Source organism: Fukomys damarensis, unplaced genomic scaffold (assembly GCF_012274545.1).
Source record: "Fukomys damarensis isolate Sample0158 unplaced genomic scaffold, DMR_v1.0_HiC HiC_scaffold_20, whole genome shotgun sequence".
Taxonomy (NCBI): domain Eukaryota; kingdom Metazoa; phylum Chordata; class Mammalia; order Rodentia; family Bathyergidae; genus Fukomys; species Fukomys damarensis.
The window spans coordinates 19812586-19828437 of record NW_022900932.1 but is presented as its reverse complement, the minus strand read 5'-3'; the positions used below and the strand labels follow the sequence as shown (position 1 = coordinate 19828437).

Here is a 15852-nt window from a genome sequence, read left to right as displayed (position 1 = left end):
AAAAACATAAGCTGGGCGGGGTGGTACATACCTGTCATCCCAGCACTCAGGCTGAGACAAGGGATCACAAATTTGAGCCTACTTTGGGCAATTTAGTGACTTATGGGGATCTTGTCTGAAAAAAATGACTGGCTTCATGCCGAGCACATTGCGGAGTGCAGACAGAGCGTGTAGGCACCTCACTGTGCAAATAGAAGCAATGTCCTTTTCTTGTAGAAGTACTGCATTTATGAAACCAGATTAAATTTAGAGATCTTGGGATTTGTATTTATTTGCCACGATGAATACTAACATTAGGTATTTGAGTCCTTAATTTTAAAAAAAGCTAATTATTTTCGTTGACAAGTAAAATTTGCATGCATTTATCAAGTACAACATGCTATTTTGGATTATGTGTGCATCATGGGAACAGCTAAATCGAGCTAGTTAATATACGTATTACGCCACATGCTTTGTATTTTTCTGGGTAGATTCTCACTTTCGTTGCCGTGCATTTTGCTTAGCTGGTAGCAGATGCACTGCCATCTTGGGTCCCAGTAGAGCTTTCCTGCCTTTCTTGTTCAAAAAGGAATATGCTGGCTGTAAACATTCCATGAGAAAATATTAGTAGCAAAATAGTAAAGATCTTTGTGGCTGAACTCCAAGGTATTTTAGTAATATGTATCTCATTACAAACTCCAAACGTGTTCACTGTAGGAAGTTTAGACAATATGGATCAGCCATAGAAAGAAAATTAAGGGCCAGGGATTTAGTTCAGTGGTTCTGCCACTTGCCTTGCAAGCACAGGGACCCGAGTTCGATCCCTGGTACCAAAAAAAAAGAAAGAAAGGAAAAAAAAAAAGAAAAAGAAAATTAAAATCTTGCTTCTAAAGGCATCTAGGTCTGATCTAAATCAGGTTGAACTATAGAAAGTACAGATTTTAGGCGTCAAAAATTTTTGAATATTGACAGTTTTATACGGCAGAGGACACAGAACAATTTTTATTTTGTGATTTTTCAAATTGAATTTCAGATACAGATAAGAATAGCTTTCCTCCAAAGATCAGGGATAATTTTTTAATTTTTTTTTTTTTTTTGGTACTAGATATCAAACTCAGGACCTTGAGCCTGCAAGGCAGGTGCATTGCCACTGAGCTAAATCCCTGGCCCAGATCAGAGATAATTTTGATAGACTTGCTATTTTATTTTCAGTACCTTGCTCAGGTAGCAGTATGCTATGAATTGCTGAATGGTCAAGTTACTTTTAGTGTATTGTAGTAGAAGCAGCTGAAATCTGGAGTCGTGTTAAGTTAGAGATGAGTAACTCTGGAACAAAGGGTAGAGCATACTTTAAGAACTGGGAACAGCAAGATCGTAGGCAGATGTTAGCCACTTCCCTAGGCTCTGTCTTGTCCTGAATTCTGCTCTGTGATTATCAACTCAAAGCTTACTTCTTAGTGCTTCAGTGTTGAATTTAACTATGAAGTTATCCATCATTTATCAACAGAAACCAGCTTTCTGTGAGGGGAGGCGACCAACTCTCTGTTTTCTTGCAGGGCATCTTGAACAGCACGTTAAGCACTGTTTCCCCAGGGTCAAATAAGCATGGAAATTCCTGACCCAGCTAGTCACAGACAGAATTTGTAAGCTGCAAGGAGACAATCATGGTTGTTTTTTCACAGGCACTTTTTGTTTTAGCTGAACAAACTCCTTTTTTAAATTGCTATGGAGTGGGAAGATGGAATGCTCAGATTGCCTTAGGAACACGGTAAAGGTTCATACTCATTTCATGCTTAGGATAAAAGCCAGGTCTAGAGTCTTAGAAATCCTGTGGGATAACAGAACATTCCTACTGTGCATTTGAAGCATTATAGAGTTGTGAACTAAAAAAGGTAAGACTTTACTTAAATCTTGCTGTCACTGCTGTGATCTGTGGCCTTGAGCAAGTTGTCATGCCCTGATGGTCAGTTGCCTTTTATGTCACTCAGGTTGTATATAAAGCTTTCTAGACCAGTCTCGAAATGCTTTTGTCAGAGTCAGTTATTGAATGTGAGTACATTAAGCAGTCTAGTTTGATACCATGTATTTATAGTTTATCACTATATATTTAATTTATAAAGTATAAATTACTTATAATTTTATTTATAGTACACATTTATTTATAACTTTATACATTTATTATAATTGCATTTGTGTGTGTGTATATATATAACATGTTCTTTTTTGGGGGGAGGTACTGGGGATCGAACTTGGGACCTTGTACTTGCGAGGCAGGTGGTAGAACCACTGAGCTAAATCCCCGGCCCTGCATTTATAATTATAATTGACTCCTGTCAAACACAATTCTCTATCCTTACACAGCCTGACAGAATGGATTATGGTATCCGTGATTTTCAGGTGGTTTTTAGGTCCAGAAAATGTTGCTAGTATCTGTGTTTGATGAGAGATGAGAACATAGATCCTGAAAAACTATAGGTTGGTCATTTCTTCGGGACAAGGATAAGAAGCATTGGGAATCTGGAAACCAGGGGAAAGTTTCTGGAGTACATGTATCATTTGACCCAGCAGTTCTCCTCCTGCACATTTGTTTGTGGATATACTTATGTGAATGCAGTATAGTATATTTACAGGGTTATTTATTTCAGCATAGATTGCAATAGCAAATACTAGAAACAACCTGTAATTTATCAGTAAGGAGTAGGTTCTTAGATTATGGTACTTCTAAATAATGAAATAATCTGTAGCTAGTAAAATGAATGGGGCAACACTGATCTTTTAAGGTAATATTTCTGAGAAAAATAAGGTCTCATACAGTGCTCGGTGCTCGGTTATGCTACCTTTTGTATTAAAATGGAGAGAAATAAGCATATATCTTTATCATTACTTATATGTATGTAAATAACTGGAAGAATATGCTGGAAATTAGATTTGTTTAATCTGGGGGCAGGGTAAAATCTGTGAGAAAAATGAAAGAGATGGAATGAAGTCACTGTGTGAATGGTTATTTTTTAAATACATTCTGGACCATGTAAATTATTATTTATTCAGAAAATTAAAAGGTGTGTTGCAATGTGAAAGGAGGTGAAGTTGTGAGAGGCACAGTGAATAATCTATTGACTAGCAGGCAGGTCATATCCATGAAAATACATTGGAATAATAGAACCTTTGTTTCTTGTAGGCTTATGGTCAAGGCTTAAAAAGAAATTTTTTAGGCTGGTGAGGAAGATGCCGTTTCTTGGTAGCAAGGTAAGTGGCTGCTATTTAGGCCTTTCTTCCCCACCTTGGTAATCATAACTCTTTCTTCCTATTTGCTAAACTTGCTGTTCACAGAGGAGAGGCTGATTCTGTCTCCCACCTCCAGGGGACATTGGCAGTGTTTGGAAACAGTCTAGGTTGCCATGACTCCAGTGGAGTACCACTGGCGTCTAGTGGGGAGAGGCTGGGGTGTCTGAAATACTGTACCTTGCACAGCATAGCCCTACAGCAGAGATTCATCCTCTTAAGATGTTAAATGGCGAAGGTTGGGGAAACCTTGACTTAACCATTTCTTCAACATATAATGAGAGATCTGTTGAAGAAGAGTAATTTGAAATTCGAAAATTTGACTAAAGTGTTATTCTTTTTTTTTCTCCAAACTTTATCCAGTTTTATTAAAGATACTTTTCATAAATAGCCATGGTATTTCAGGCAGGACATGGGCACACAATTGTTAAGAGTATACAGTAACTTTCAAACTCCCTTCTTGGATGGACTACCAAAGATCAGAAAACCACTATAAAATCCAACAAAGTCTTCATTTGATGCTCTGAGTAGGAAAAGCTTAGAGTGAGGGTTGACACTTCACTTTTAGCATGTTGTTTAACACCTTTCACAAGCCGACCCTGATTTTCAGAAAATGAAATGAAAGTGGCAGAATTGGTCTGAAGATCTGCCGTCTAGCAGAGGAAACCATTGGTCTTATGGGACAGCATCTCAACGTCACTGGCAAATCCAGAATGCGTAACACACTGGCAACATCCATTTTTGGCACTCAGGTCTCAATAGGTCTCTGGGCTTAAGGGAGTTAAGTCTGTGCTGATGGCAGAGGGAAGGGGGACATAAATGAACGGGAGTTTACCTGTACCACAAGGTATTTGTGCCGAGGTGGTTACAGGGACTCCCTCCTCCTGGGAGCCAAGAGGAAATTTCTGAAAACTAGCAGGGAAAGGTGCTTTCCCACATCAGTCCAGCTTTGGAAACATTGTACTAGTGACATATGCTCCTTCCCCAGAAAACAACAATGAAGTGTTCTTTGTGCTAACAACATAACTTTTAAAAAAGTAAGATGAAATTCTGCATTTTTATAAAACTTGATAAAAAATAATATTTCAAACTGTACAGTCACCAGAAGTACACAGTTGTCAAAAATGCACACACTTCACTTGGCACCACCAGAGCCTTCAGCTTTTTGTGCCTGGTCTGTTTTTGCATCTCCATTTTCTGCAGGGTCATTCCCATCCTTGTCAGCATCAGCTTTCCCCCTTTTCCTTTGGGTACCCTCTTTCCCTTCTTTGCAGGGGCCTTTTCAGGTTTGGAGGAGCTGGTTTCGCAGGCAGCCTTGCAGATCTTATCTTCTCTGTGGTTTGTCCTTCACCTTGGCTTTGTTGCCTTCTGCGTCCCCTTCAGCCTTTTTCTTGGGCGTGGTGGTGATGGATGCAGGCACTGGATGTGAGATGCAGCGGCGTGCGGTTTTGGTCAATCCGGGTGTCGTTCTCGCCTCTTCTTCACACTGCTTGACTCCCTAAAGTGTTATTCTTAATTTTTTTTGGTACCGGGGATCAAACTCAGGACGTTACACTTGTCAGGCGGGGCAGTGCCATTGAGCTACATCCTTGGACCTGAAGTGTTATTTATTTATTGGTGCTGGGGATTGAACTCAGGACCTTGTGCTTGTGAGGCAGGTGGCAGATAAAGTGTTATTCTTTGAAACACTATTTGGATGGGCTAAATTTAAATATTAGGGATTAAATTGGGTTAGCCAGCTTTCTGTAAAAGACTGGACAGGAAACATTTTAATCTCTGCAAGCTGTGTAGTGTCTAGAAGCAAGAAGAGGATGGGTTGTAAGGAATGAGCCTGAGTATATTTCTGGGAAACACTATTCCCAAAAAACAGACTGGCTTTGGCCCTTTGCTATAGTTTTCCCGCCCTAGGTTTAGAAACTTAAAAAGATAAGGTATTCCCTTGCTCTTTGCACTGCTTGCTGTCTTCAGTGCTTCCTCTTTGCCCTCACCCACACTGAATAAGATATCCCCTGTGACCTTTTTTATTGCAGGCAGGTGATGATAAACAGGGCAGATCCTGTGCAAGTGGTAAGGTAACCAGAGGTGTCCTTGGTGCTGTCCTCTCCCCGAGCAGCCTGCCCTGCTCCTCAGCTCTCCTTTGGTTCTATTCCAGCTTAACCAGCCTTCAAGTTTTCTTTTACTTTTGGCCTTAAGTGTCCTGGGGTGAGGAAAGAAATGTTACTGTGTCACAAAGGATAGCAGGATTTCCCCTTTGCATCCCTGGATGTTTTCTGTTTTTATCCTTCTCACTTAGTCCTTCCATTTCACAATTTTGAGACAAGTAAATACACTGAAAGATCCTTTGAGATGGCCCTGTATTTTTTCAAAAGCAGATTCTGAGGCTTAGAGAAAAGTTACCTCAGTTGTCCGCTTATTACCACATTTGTCGAGCACTTGCTCAGTGCCAGGCACTTTTTTGAGTGCTGAGGTGATGGTGGTAAACAAGATCAAGCCCTGCCTGTTGTGGAAGTTATGCAGTATTTCAGTAGAAAAGACAGAACACAAATGAATATATAATAATTTCATTTTGAAATAAATGTTTTGAAGAAATTTAAATTGACTAGTGGGTTAGAACCTGTGAGGCAAGGACTGGGGGTGAGAAGGCACTCACCAAGCTCTCCAATAGTCCTGTCACTGTACATTTCTTTTGGTCTGTTTTTTTTTTTTTTTTTTTTTTTTTTTTTGACAACAGCATAGTCGGTGCATGGAAGTTCACATAGTTTGCTCCTATTTATGTGGTCACCATGGGTGCAGTGTAATTTTTTTGTTTCCAACTCTACAGACATTTCCACTCCATATTACCAAAGGGTGTGAACTCTGCTGCCTGCTGGTGCTGGCATGATAGGCTGTTGTAGACATGCTTCAGAGGAGTGGCTTTCCTTGTGGTTTTGTTGGGAGCACATTTAAGACTTTAATCATCAGGGACTAGGGCTGAGAAAACATAAGTAGTTCAGAGTGAGATTTTGGACCAGGCGTGGTGGCACACGCCTGTAATTCCAGCACTTGGGAGGCTGAGGCAGGAGGATTGCTTTGAGTTCGAGACCAGCCTGGGCCACATAGTGAGTTCCAGGGCAGTCTCACCTACATTGTGAGACCCTGTCTCAAAAACAAAACAAAATAAAACAAAAACAGTGAGATTTTGGGCATCACAGTTTAATAAATGCATTGCTGAAAGCCATAGCATTTTGTCATGTAGCCTCAAATTTGCCACCCAAAAATCTTTTAACCTAAGTAGTGGCCCCTGCTGTTCTGCTTCCCTCCTTACTCTGCTCCACAGATTCTTCCCCCTCTGATCCTGAACTTTGTCTTATGTGACTTTCATTTTCTGTCTCTCTTGCAAAAGTAAGACTCACGAGACCAAGAGGTTTTACCACTGTGTACCCACTACCTCAGTTTGTTTTGTTCACTGTGTGTCCTTGGGCTGCAGTTCAGCAAATATTTGCTAACCAAGTGAGTGAGTGAATGAAAGCGAATGGCTCCCAGGTTGCCATTATAAGGATGAAAGAAGTAACCACAGCTGACAAATTACAAGTAGTAGAAAGACCCTCATTCCTCCTAGCATTTCCGAGTCAGACAATACACACTGTCGGCAGCAGCTTGAGAATTAATGCAGCCATTCTGGCAGTGCTCCATGCTGTGTGCTTGTGCACAGGAGCTTGTTTGGGACCTCCAGATTCCAGGTGTGCACTGTGCGTATCAAAGTGGCTTATCACTTGCGTAACGACTGGAGTCCCTTTTACTGCATCATGGCTGGCTGCATGGCTCTGCCTTTGATGCTTTCATGCATATGGGTACATTTGTAGCTGCTCCCAAGGCTACAAATACTGAGGTACAAATACTGCATGAAGATGAGTGCTGACTTCAGCAAATGCAAACCAAGTAAAGCAGTGCTGATGTCAACATGGCAGAGAAAAGGTGTGAGGAAATTCAGTAACTCTTTGACTGTTAGAAAGTTGACTTTTTTTTTTTTTTGCCCCCTAGAGGTCAAACCTAGGGCCTTGTGCTTGTGAGGCAAGCACTGTATCACTGAGTTAAATTGCCAGCCCCCAAAGGTTGGCTTTTTAAAATTCTCAGAGGCTGTTGCACATGCTGGCTAAACAGTCAAAAGATCTAAACTCTTTAAGAAAGAAATAGCATCCCAGTTCAGTAGCCCGTGTGTAATGCCGAGCATTGGGCAGTTGATTAGGTGTCATACTGGCCTCTGCTTTCTGAACTACATCCTTTCATCTTGTTTCCTTTTTTTCTTATGCTTGAAGATTCAGAAAGAATTAGACAAGATCACGAAGGACCTTGGGAAGCACTTGCAGTACCTGAAAGTGGATAAAGACTATGTGAGAGTCCTGCCAGCCCAGGGTCTGAGCACAACAGCAGTCTTGGAGAGACTCAAGGAGTACAGCTCCATGGGTAAGGCATTTGGGGTAGGCGTGCTGCTGCCTCCTCAGTGTGGCTGCTTTTGCTGTCCTTTACTGCTTGCTTAGGAGGTTAAGAATAACTCATCCCTGCTCCCTGGGTTCAGGAGGACCCACTCTTGTTTCAAGGACTGAATTTCATATTTGAAAAATTTAGATTCATCTTTGTATTTTCTTTTGTTTTGTTTTAGAGACAGCGTCTTGCTATACAGTTGAGACTGCTCTTGAACTCACTACGTAGTCTAGGCTGGCCTCACGTGCAGCAATCCTCCTGCCTCAGCCTCCCTCCCAGTGCTGAGATTAGAGGTGTGCACCACCACATCTAGCTCATCATTTATTTGTTTAAAGCATTCAAATCTCAGAGAGAGTGGAATTTAGTTTCATTTCTTTTTGTAAACATGAATAAAATAGATATATTTGTGTTTTTAGAAAGAATCTAAATAGAAATGAAATACAGGTTTATGGAATCGCTATGAAAGTACAAAAGAAAGTCACTAGAATGCCATCATCCAAAGAGGAACACAGATGATCCATATCTTGGTAGACCTAAGTGGATAGATCCGTTTAGGTCTGTATCTAGAGGTGGACTGTAGGGATCTGTGTGTGTCTCAGCACGTCAGCAGTGTTTGTGTGAGCTTATACATACATACGCATGAGAACCCGAGGGAAGGAGAACACCAGGTAGCTCAACGTTTAAGAGTATAAGCCGTGAGTTAGCCTGGATTCACAGCCTGGTTTTGCTGCCTGAATTGTCACCTTCGGAGAGTTATTTACCTTCTCTGTGCCACATTTTCTGTGTCTCTGCAATCTGCTTTCCTGAAAGGATGATTAAGGGGATTAAATGAGATCATACATAGAAATGTTGTATGGTGCCTCACATGTTGGATGGTACCTAATGTTTAATACATGTTAACTACTTTTGCTGTTAATACAAACATACATGATTTTTAGATTATGTTCATATTATAAATACTTTTTTAAAAATAAGCTTTTTAGTTTGGCCTAATTTTAGATTTAACAGAAAAAGAGCAATGATGATGTAGAGATTTCCGGTGTGCCCTTCATTCATCTCCTGATATTAAGAACTTCCATAGCCATGGTACATTTATCAAAGCTAAAAAATGAACATTGGTATGTGCTGTTGCCCAAACTATAAATTCTGTTTAATCAGTTTTCCTATAAATACCCTTTTGTCTGTTCTAATATCCAGTCTAGGATACCACATTGTGTTTCTAATCAATACGTGCTGAATTCTCGACCTTGGATGTGATGATACAGTTCAGGAGTTAGTGCCTGTGATCTGTATATGAAAGAGTTCTGTTATTACGAGGGCTGGTTGCTGTCATCTGATTTTTTTCCCCATTAATTTCTAAATCATGTCACTTGTCCTACTCTCTAGCAAAGGAGAAGAATAGGCCACGAGGCCAATAGCCCATTCTTGAAAGGCTGGTGGTCTGCATAAGACGTGCATAATACAGCAGTGTCGTTCAGGGGCAGAGAGAAATTCAAACTGGTAGCAGGCTGGAGCTCTGCAGTTGCTGCAGGAGAGGGGGACGTCTGCGTATCTTCTGCTCAGCCTTCTGCTGTCTTGCTAACCTGAAGAAGAGTTTTGCTTTGTAGGCCCGTGACTACCATATTTGCATTTTCAGTTCCTGTATTCCGTGATAGCTTTCTCACTGCCCACTTTCAGTAGGGCACAGCTATGTTGCAACAAAAAGACCCAAAACACCCACATAAATAGATTTGTTGGTATAATGTAGAATATCTCTGTAGGAACACCAGGACCAGGATGTGGAAAGTCTGACCCTGTTTTCCGGTCAGGAGCCGTTCTCATCTTTCTCCCAGGGGTGACTGTGTGCCTGATCTTGAATGCTATGGCATACCTTACTGGTCACGGGTGGCTACTTCTGTCTGGGTTCCAGGCTTGGGAGATGGAAGGGTCCTGAGATGGGTGCATGTGACTCATCCTTCATCAATGGCTCCACTGATGATAGTGTACGAGATTCCACACTTTGGTCTCGCTCTTTTCTGTCACCTTTGTTCACATTAGCTCCCACACTTCCTGTGACTGGATGGGAAGGGAAATAAGGAAAAGGTCACTTTAAAGCTATGTAGAGAACAGAAAATAAGTATAGGCAAAGGATAGTTTTTCTGCTGGGAGAAGGCTGGTGAGGATGAGGACAGCATTACACTGGACTATCTTTGTTGCACCTCAGTGCTGTTAGTATCTTTTCACACTGTTGTCATTAATTGACAGTCTTCTTTATTTTGTGACAGTAGATTTTTGTTGAAATTCTTTTTTTTTGGTACTGGGGATTGAACTAGGGACCTTTCATATGTGAGGCAGGTGGCGGAACCTTACCCAGCCCAACTCTTTCATGATTTAATATAAGATCTACATTGGGCTTCCTCTTTTGGGCCCAGAGTGGTTTCTTCATATCTCCTCTGTCTCCCTGGTGACGGGGTGTCCTTGACTCTCTCTGCAGATGGTGTTTGGCAAGAAGGGAAGGCCTCAGGAGCTGTGTACAGTGGGGAGGAGAAGCTTACGGAGCTGCTTGTGCAGGTGAACTCCAGGGCTGGAGGGATGTGTGTGTGTGGGCACTTTCCAAGTGTACTTGACCTCAGTTTTCTTCCTTCCTTTTGTCATCAGAACAACTTACATAAGAAAAGCTTATTGTTGAATAAAATCATAGAGGTTCAGAAAGGCTCCCTTCATCCTAACGAGCACATAAGTATAATACTGTCAGAGATATTTTCTGGAAAAAAGTAAACTGTTATATTTCTACGCTTTACGGAGATCTTGTAGAGAAGGCATATTACTAGGTAAGGTAGTCTGTCAGTTGAAATTTTTAGTGGTAGATGGATTATTTAGTAAGAAGAGACAAGACAGAGACACAGTCATAATTTCCTCGTATCACGTGACCTGAAATGATTGTAGTCTCATTCAGTGGACCCTTGACTTATGAACTCAGTTCATTCCCAAGGGCTGGTTGCAACTCAGGTTGGTCAGTTGAAGGCTTAGGCTTCTCTACACAGCTTTCAAAGTCTTTCTCCTATATACAGGCAGATCTCAGTGTCCTTAGACATTGGTCCGGGATTTCTCCGTTAACCCCACACAGGAAAGGATGTTGTAAATGTTCCTTCCACAAACTCTTTAAAGGTTAATCTGTGTCTGAGATGATCTGGATGGTTGGCTGGCATTCAAGTCATAACTCAAGACTTTGGAAGTTAAAACTAAAATTCTGGTCGTAACCCAAGTTGTTCACGTCAGGCCAGTTGTAACTCCAGGGTCCACTGTACATTAGATCGTTCTCAGTCTTTGTTGACTTTAGAATGGTCTGTAGCTTCCTCCATTTCTGATAAAATCAAATTGTGTGTGTGTGATGCTGGGGATTGAACCTAGTGTGTTGCACACGCCAGACAAGTGCTTTAGCACTTTGATTATCCCAACCCTAATCAAATTTAGTTTTGAAACCCACTTTGTCACTTAGAATTGGGGTTGGACTGATGATCGCTCAGGTCTTTGTGTGTGATTATTAAGAAACTGCGTAACTTACTCAGTGTTACAGTTTACTTCTATGCTTAAAGTCTTTTAATAGTTCCTCATTTTCTGCAGAGTAAAGCACAGGGTGTTGTGTGGCAGGGTGTATGAGTCCCTCCACGAGTCAGCTTCCTCTCGCTTACCATCCCACGTGAACACTGAGCTCCTGTCTCTGTTTACTAAATCCTCACTCTGTCTTCTTTCCTTCCTCTCTTCATTCCACCTGTTCCTCATGATGAATTTCTATTCACCTCTCAGGGTTCCACTTAACAGACCCCTCCAAAAGCAGTGAACATGTGTTATTCCATCCTTGGGGTCTCTTAGTGCACGTAAATCTGATCTTGCCCTCAGTAACACTAGCAGCCTGTGCCAAGCACTCTACAGTGTTTTGCATGTAGTACGTCGTTTACTTACTTCTAGAACTCTGTAACTTAAGTCACGTGATTATCCCTTTTTGCATGGGAGGAAACTGAGCCTCAGAGTTATTTGATGTACACAGCTAAAAACAACGGGCAGAGCTATGACATCAAAAAAGATCTGTTGGTGTCTGCTTTTAACTGTATACTTCTTCCCTTATCACATTGTAAAATAACTTATTTGTATGTCTGTCTCTTCCACTGTATTTTGATTTTCTTCAAGTTGAAGAACTTATATTAGCTTTTCTAGCTTTCTAGATTTGGGCTCATTACTTTGAAACTTACATTTAGTGCATGAGTCTTTGTCCTCTGCACTGTAATAGCAGTCTTAACTCACATCTTGCATTTCTCACAGGCGTATGGGAATTTTGCATGGAGTAACCCATTGCATCCGGATATTTTCCCAGGACTACGTAAAATAGAGGCAGAAATTGTGAGGATGGCATGTTCCTTGTTCAATGGGGGACCGGATTCTTGTGGATGTGTAAGTATGTGCAGATAGCATCAAATAATCTTAACTTCTTGAGCTTAAAATGGGAGGGTTCCTACATTTCTGGTTGAGGACGTAGCTCAGTGGTAGAGTGCTGCCCTAGCATGCCCAATGTCCTAAATTCAATCCCATTTTTATATGTAAAAAATGAAAGCTGGGTGAGGTGGCTCATGTCCATCTTTAATCCCAGCTTCTCTAGAGATTAAGGCAGGAGAATCAAACTTGAGGTCAGTTTGAGCAGCTTCAAACTGGTCTCATAGATGGCCTGGGATGTACCTTAGTGCTTTCTGGGTTCGGTCTCAGTAGTACAAGTAAATATATGATTATTGTGGAAAGATCCAGGTTGAGTGAGATTTAAAAACTTAAACTTTTTTCTCTTTAAATCAGTATTTTTATCCTCAGCAGTGTTTATTAGGTTCCTTGTCATTCCTGGCGTATTTATTAGTTCTGCTTTGGTGCCATTTGCTACTTTTTATTTTTAGGTCTGTAGTCTTACTCTGTTGCTTCATTGTTCAGTCTTTGAATTCTTGTTTCCTTGAAAATCTGGAGTGAAAAAGTTTTGAGGAATTGCCTTCTGTTCCCTCTGAGCTGGGCTCTTGTCTGAACGCTGCACACACCCACTTTCCCCTTCTCCTTTAGTCTTTTTGCACAGTTACTGTTTTCTTTATCTTGGCCCGTACTGGGGCGGCCCTTTCTAAACGGTCTCTTTGTTCTGAAGAGAAGGTAGTGAGTGGACTGCTTGTCTGCCACCGTCTGATTAGAGGCAGAATGTAGCTAAAGCTTTGTTCTGTCTGTGTTAGAATTTCTGAGTCTGTTCTTCAGAGCTTCTCTTATTTTCTTTCTGCCCAGTCGGGATAGCTGAATACATTTTGAACTTGGATTCTTGTTTTGTTTCATCCTGCACTCCTGAAACTTTCACTCAGGGGGCAGGCATGATATTCTCTTCTCATTTTGCTAATTTTCCTTGACAACCATGTCCACCACTCACTGATCAAAAGAGAAGGAAGATAGGGGAACCCCTTCTGTTTGCTTTTCTGAAGATTTTGGGGACTCAGAACTCTCAGGGTCTTTGCAGCGCCCCAGTGCCCTATTTTCCAGAGCAGGTTAAGAACTGTTTTACTGTGCTTCTGCAGCTTCTGTGCATCACTCTTCCTCTTTTTTCTTTCCTTTCATTCCACCCCCACCCCAGTAACTGGGATTGAATCCTGGACGTTGTGCGTGCTAGGCAGTCACTCTGCCCCTGAGCTGCACTCCCAGCCCATTCCTCCTTCCGTCCCTCCCTCCCTCCTTCCTTCTTTCCTTCTTGTTTATTGAGACATGATCTTGCTAAGTTGCCTAGGCTCTTCTTGAAGTTGAAATCCTATGCCTCAGCCTCCCAGGTAGCTGGGATTACAGGTTTGTACCACTGAGCCTAGCTTGTCAACGCTTCCTCTCTTTCCTTTCCTCCCTCCCTTTCTCCCCCTTCTTTGCTGCCCCTTTGTTGCCCGGTCCCCTTCCTCCTTTGTCCTCTTCTGCCCCTCCACTCCTGTCCCCCTTCTCTTTCCTTTTCTCAATTTCCAATATTTGAAGTTTATTGCATTATCTTACTTCTTTTTCTTTATTTGGTGGTTGTTATTACAGGTTTTGAGTCTTTTTGTTTAGTTTTTGTTCATTACAGGTTTTGAGTCTTTTTATTTGTTTAGTTTTTGTTCATTCTCTCAGCTATTAAGGGAAAGGAACTCTGTGAATGAGTTTCAGTCTTCCATTTTAATATGGAAACCCAACCCTAGACACTTTTTGAGTTGCTGTAATTCAGTCCTGTCAGTGCCATTATGACTTACTGTTTTTTTTTGCTTGTTTGTTTGTTTGTTTTTTGCACTTGCGAAGCAGGCAGCGGAACCACTGAGCTAAATCCCTGGTCCCATTATGACTTTCTTAATGGTTGTGATGGGGATCAGGAAATGTTAGAGTCTGGTAATATTCAGACTTCCATAAGAGAACTAGTAGCTCTGGTATTATTTGAGTCTCTCTCTTTTCCTGTCTCCTTCCTTCTTTTTCTCCTCCTTTAGGGTCTATTTTGATTTCTGTTTCTCTGAAGCTGCTTTTGGTGAAGACAGAGTTCAGTGTTCAGAGGTAGGATGCAAGAAGACCAGGTATTCCTAAGGGTCTTAAACTTTCCTCATTCTTTGTTTTTCAACCTTAATTGATCTTTCCTATTATTAACTTCATTTGCCTCAGTTATAGTGGATGAGAGGCAACAAAGTACCAAGATAAAGTAGGTTCTCATGTGGAACTTTTTGGCTCAGGTAAATGCCAGCAGATCCAAAAAGATTTGAAAGACAATTTCTTAACTTTCTGAAATAAATACGTTTGGGAGTTCATATGTGTGCTAGAAAAACTCAAAGTAACACAAGCAGTAGTTAACTGAAGATGCCATTTTCTTCCCACTTTCTGTCTTTCTTTAGGTATAAAAGGTATAGGGAAGTGGAACAGTTACAGCATTTTAAAACACAGAATTTAGGGATCAGAATTTAAAATTAGAAGTAGAATTTAAGTATTCCTGCTTTTATAGTCAAAGTGCCGAGGGTTTTGCCTAGTAAAAATAATGATGTTGATTTAATTAGTTATTGGCCTGAATGTAAGGAAGGGCGCGCAAAGTGAGTGACCAGAGCTTTGGAAATACTTTTGCTTAGGTCATTTCCCAGATCTTAGTAAGAGATCACTGAGCTGGGGACTTGGCCTTGCGGGTTCTTCCCGTGTTTCCTTCACAGCTGGTTCGGCTCCTCGTGTGACATTCCAAGGTCTTGTGCTAGACCACAGGACGTGGTGCTGATTTGTAGAGCAGGTCTCAACTGTAAGCACTTTGTCTTTCCCAGCATAGAAGTGAAGAAACCTACAAACAAATTATCTTGTGGATGAGGGTCACATGTTTCATGACAGCTTCATGAGTCAAAACTTGACTTAACTTTTCTGAGTAATTGACCACTCTGATTCCATATCCAGTGGTATTTTTGTGCTGTATTTGGAAATGAGGAAAGTTTAATAACCACTGTCTCATTCTATCTCACTGTATACTTCACTAAAGACCAAAGCATAAATTGTTTTACTTTTAATCACCAGATATTAATAGGTGACATTGAATGAATTGCTTAGGGTCTGGTTTTCTTGTCTTTGAGAGGAAAAACCTAATGTTGTTTGACTCTTCAGAAATGGTAAATTTAAAAGGATGCCCTATTAATTCAGTGTTGATAGCCTTGTGTTTGCTTTGAAATTAATTCATTCTTGGATGTTAAAAGATAGCCATGCGGCTGTGACATACTTGTGTTGGTCATGGTTTACTGATCCAGTCAGACGGCAAGAAATTTTGACTGAGGGTCTGTTAATTGTCAGCTACTAGGCTAAGTGCTGGGAATGTTGTCATAGACTGGCCTCTGCTTTTGTGAGTGTAGTCTAGAGAGAGAAATAGGATGACTGAAAAGACTTCTATGTCTTTGTTTCAACTCTGGCAAAGAAATTTGTCTATTATAAATCTGTATAAGGCTAGGCCTGCCTTTAGAAAAACTTTTGCTTCACTTAAAAAATAATAACTTTTTGTGGGGGCGGGGACCAGGGATTTAGCTCACAGGTTCCGCCCTACCTGCCTCACAAGTGTAAGGTCCTGAGTTTGATCCCCAGTACCAAAAAAAAAAAAAAAAAAAAAAAAAAAAAAAAAAAAAA

The 15852-nt window shown here is 41.0% G+C and overlaps 1 protein-coding gene and 1 pseudogene across 2 annotated transcripts in view; one reads left to right on the top strand and one right to left on the bottom strand.

Annotated features, from left to right (window-relative positions):
• Positions 1-15852, top strand: part of Sgpl1 (sphingosine-1-phosphate lyase 1) — a 43585-nt gene that overhangs the window by 17336 nt on the left and 10397 nt on the right. For both annotated transcript variants that reach the window (XM_019204975.2, XM_019204976.2), the window contains 4 exons: positions 3158-3225; positions 7557-7704; positions 10196-10272; positions 12022-12150. In XM_019204975.2, coding sequence (XP_019060520.1) covers positions 3158-3225; positions 7557-7704; positions 10196-10272; positions 12022-12150 — 422 coding nt within the window. The remainder of the gene's footprint in view (positions 1-3157; positions 3226-7556; positions 7705-10195; positions 10273-12021; positions 12151-15852) is intronic.
• Positions 4397-6917, bottom strand: LOC104850785 (annotated as a pseudogene).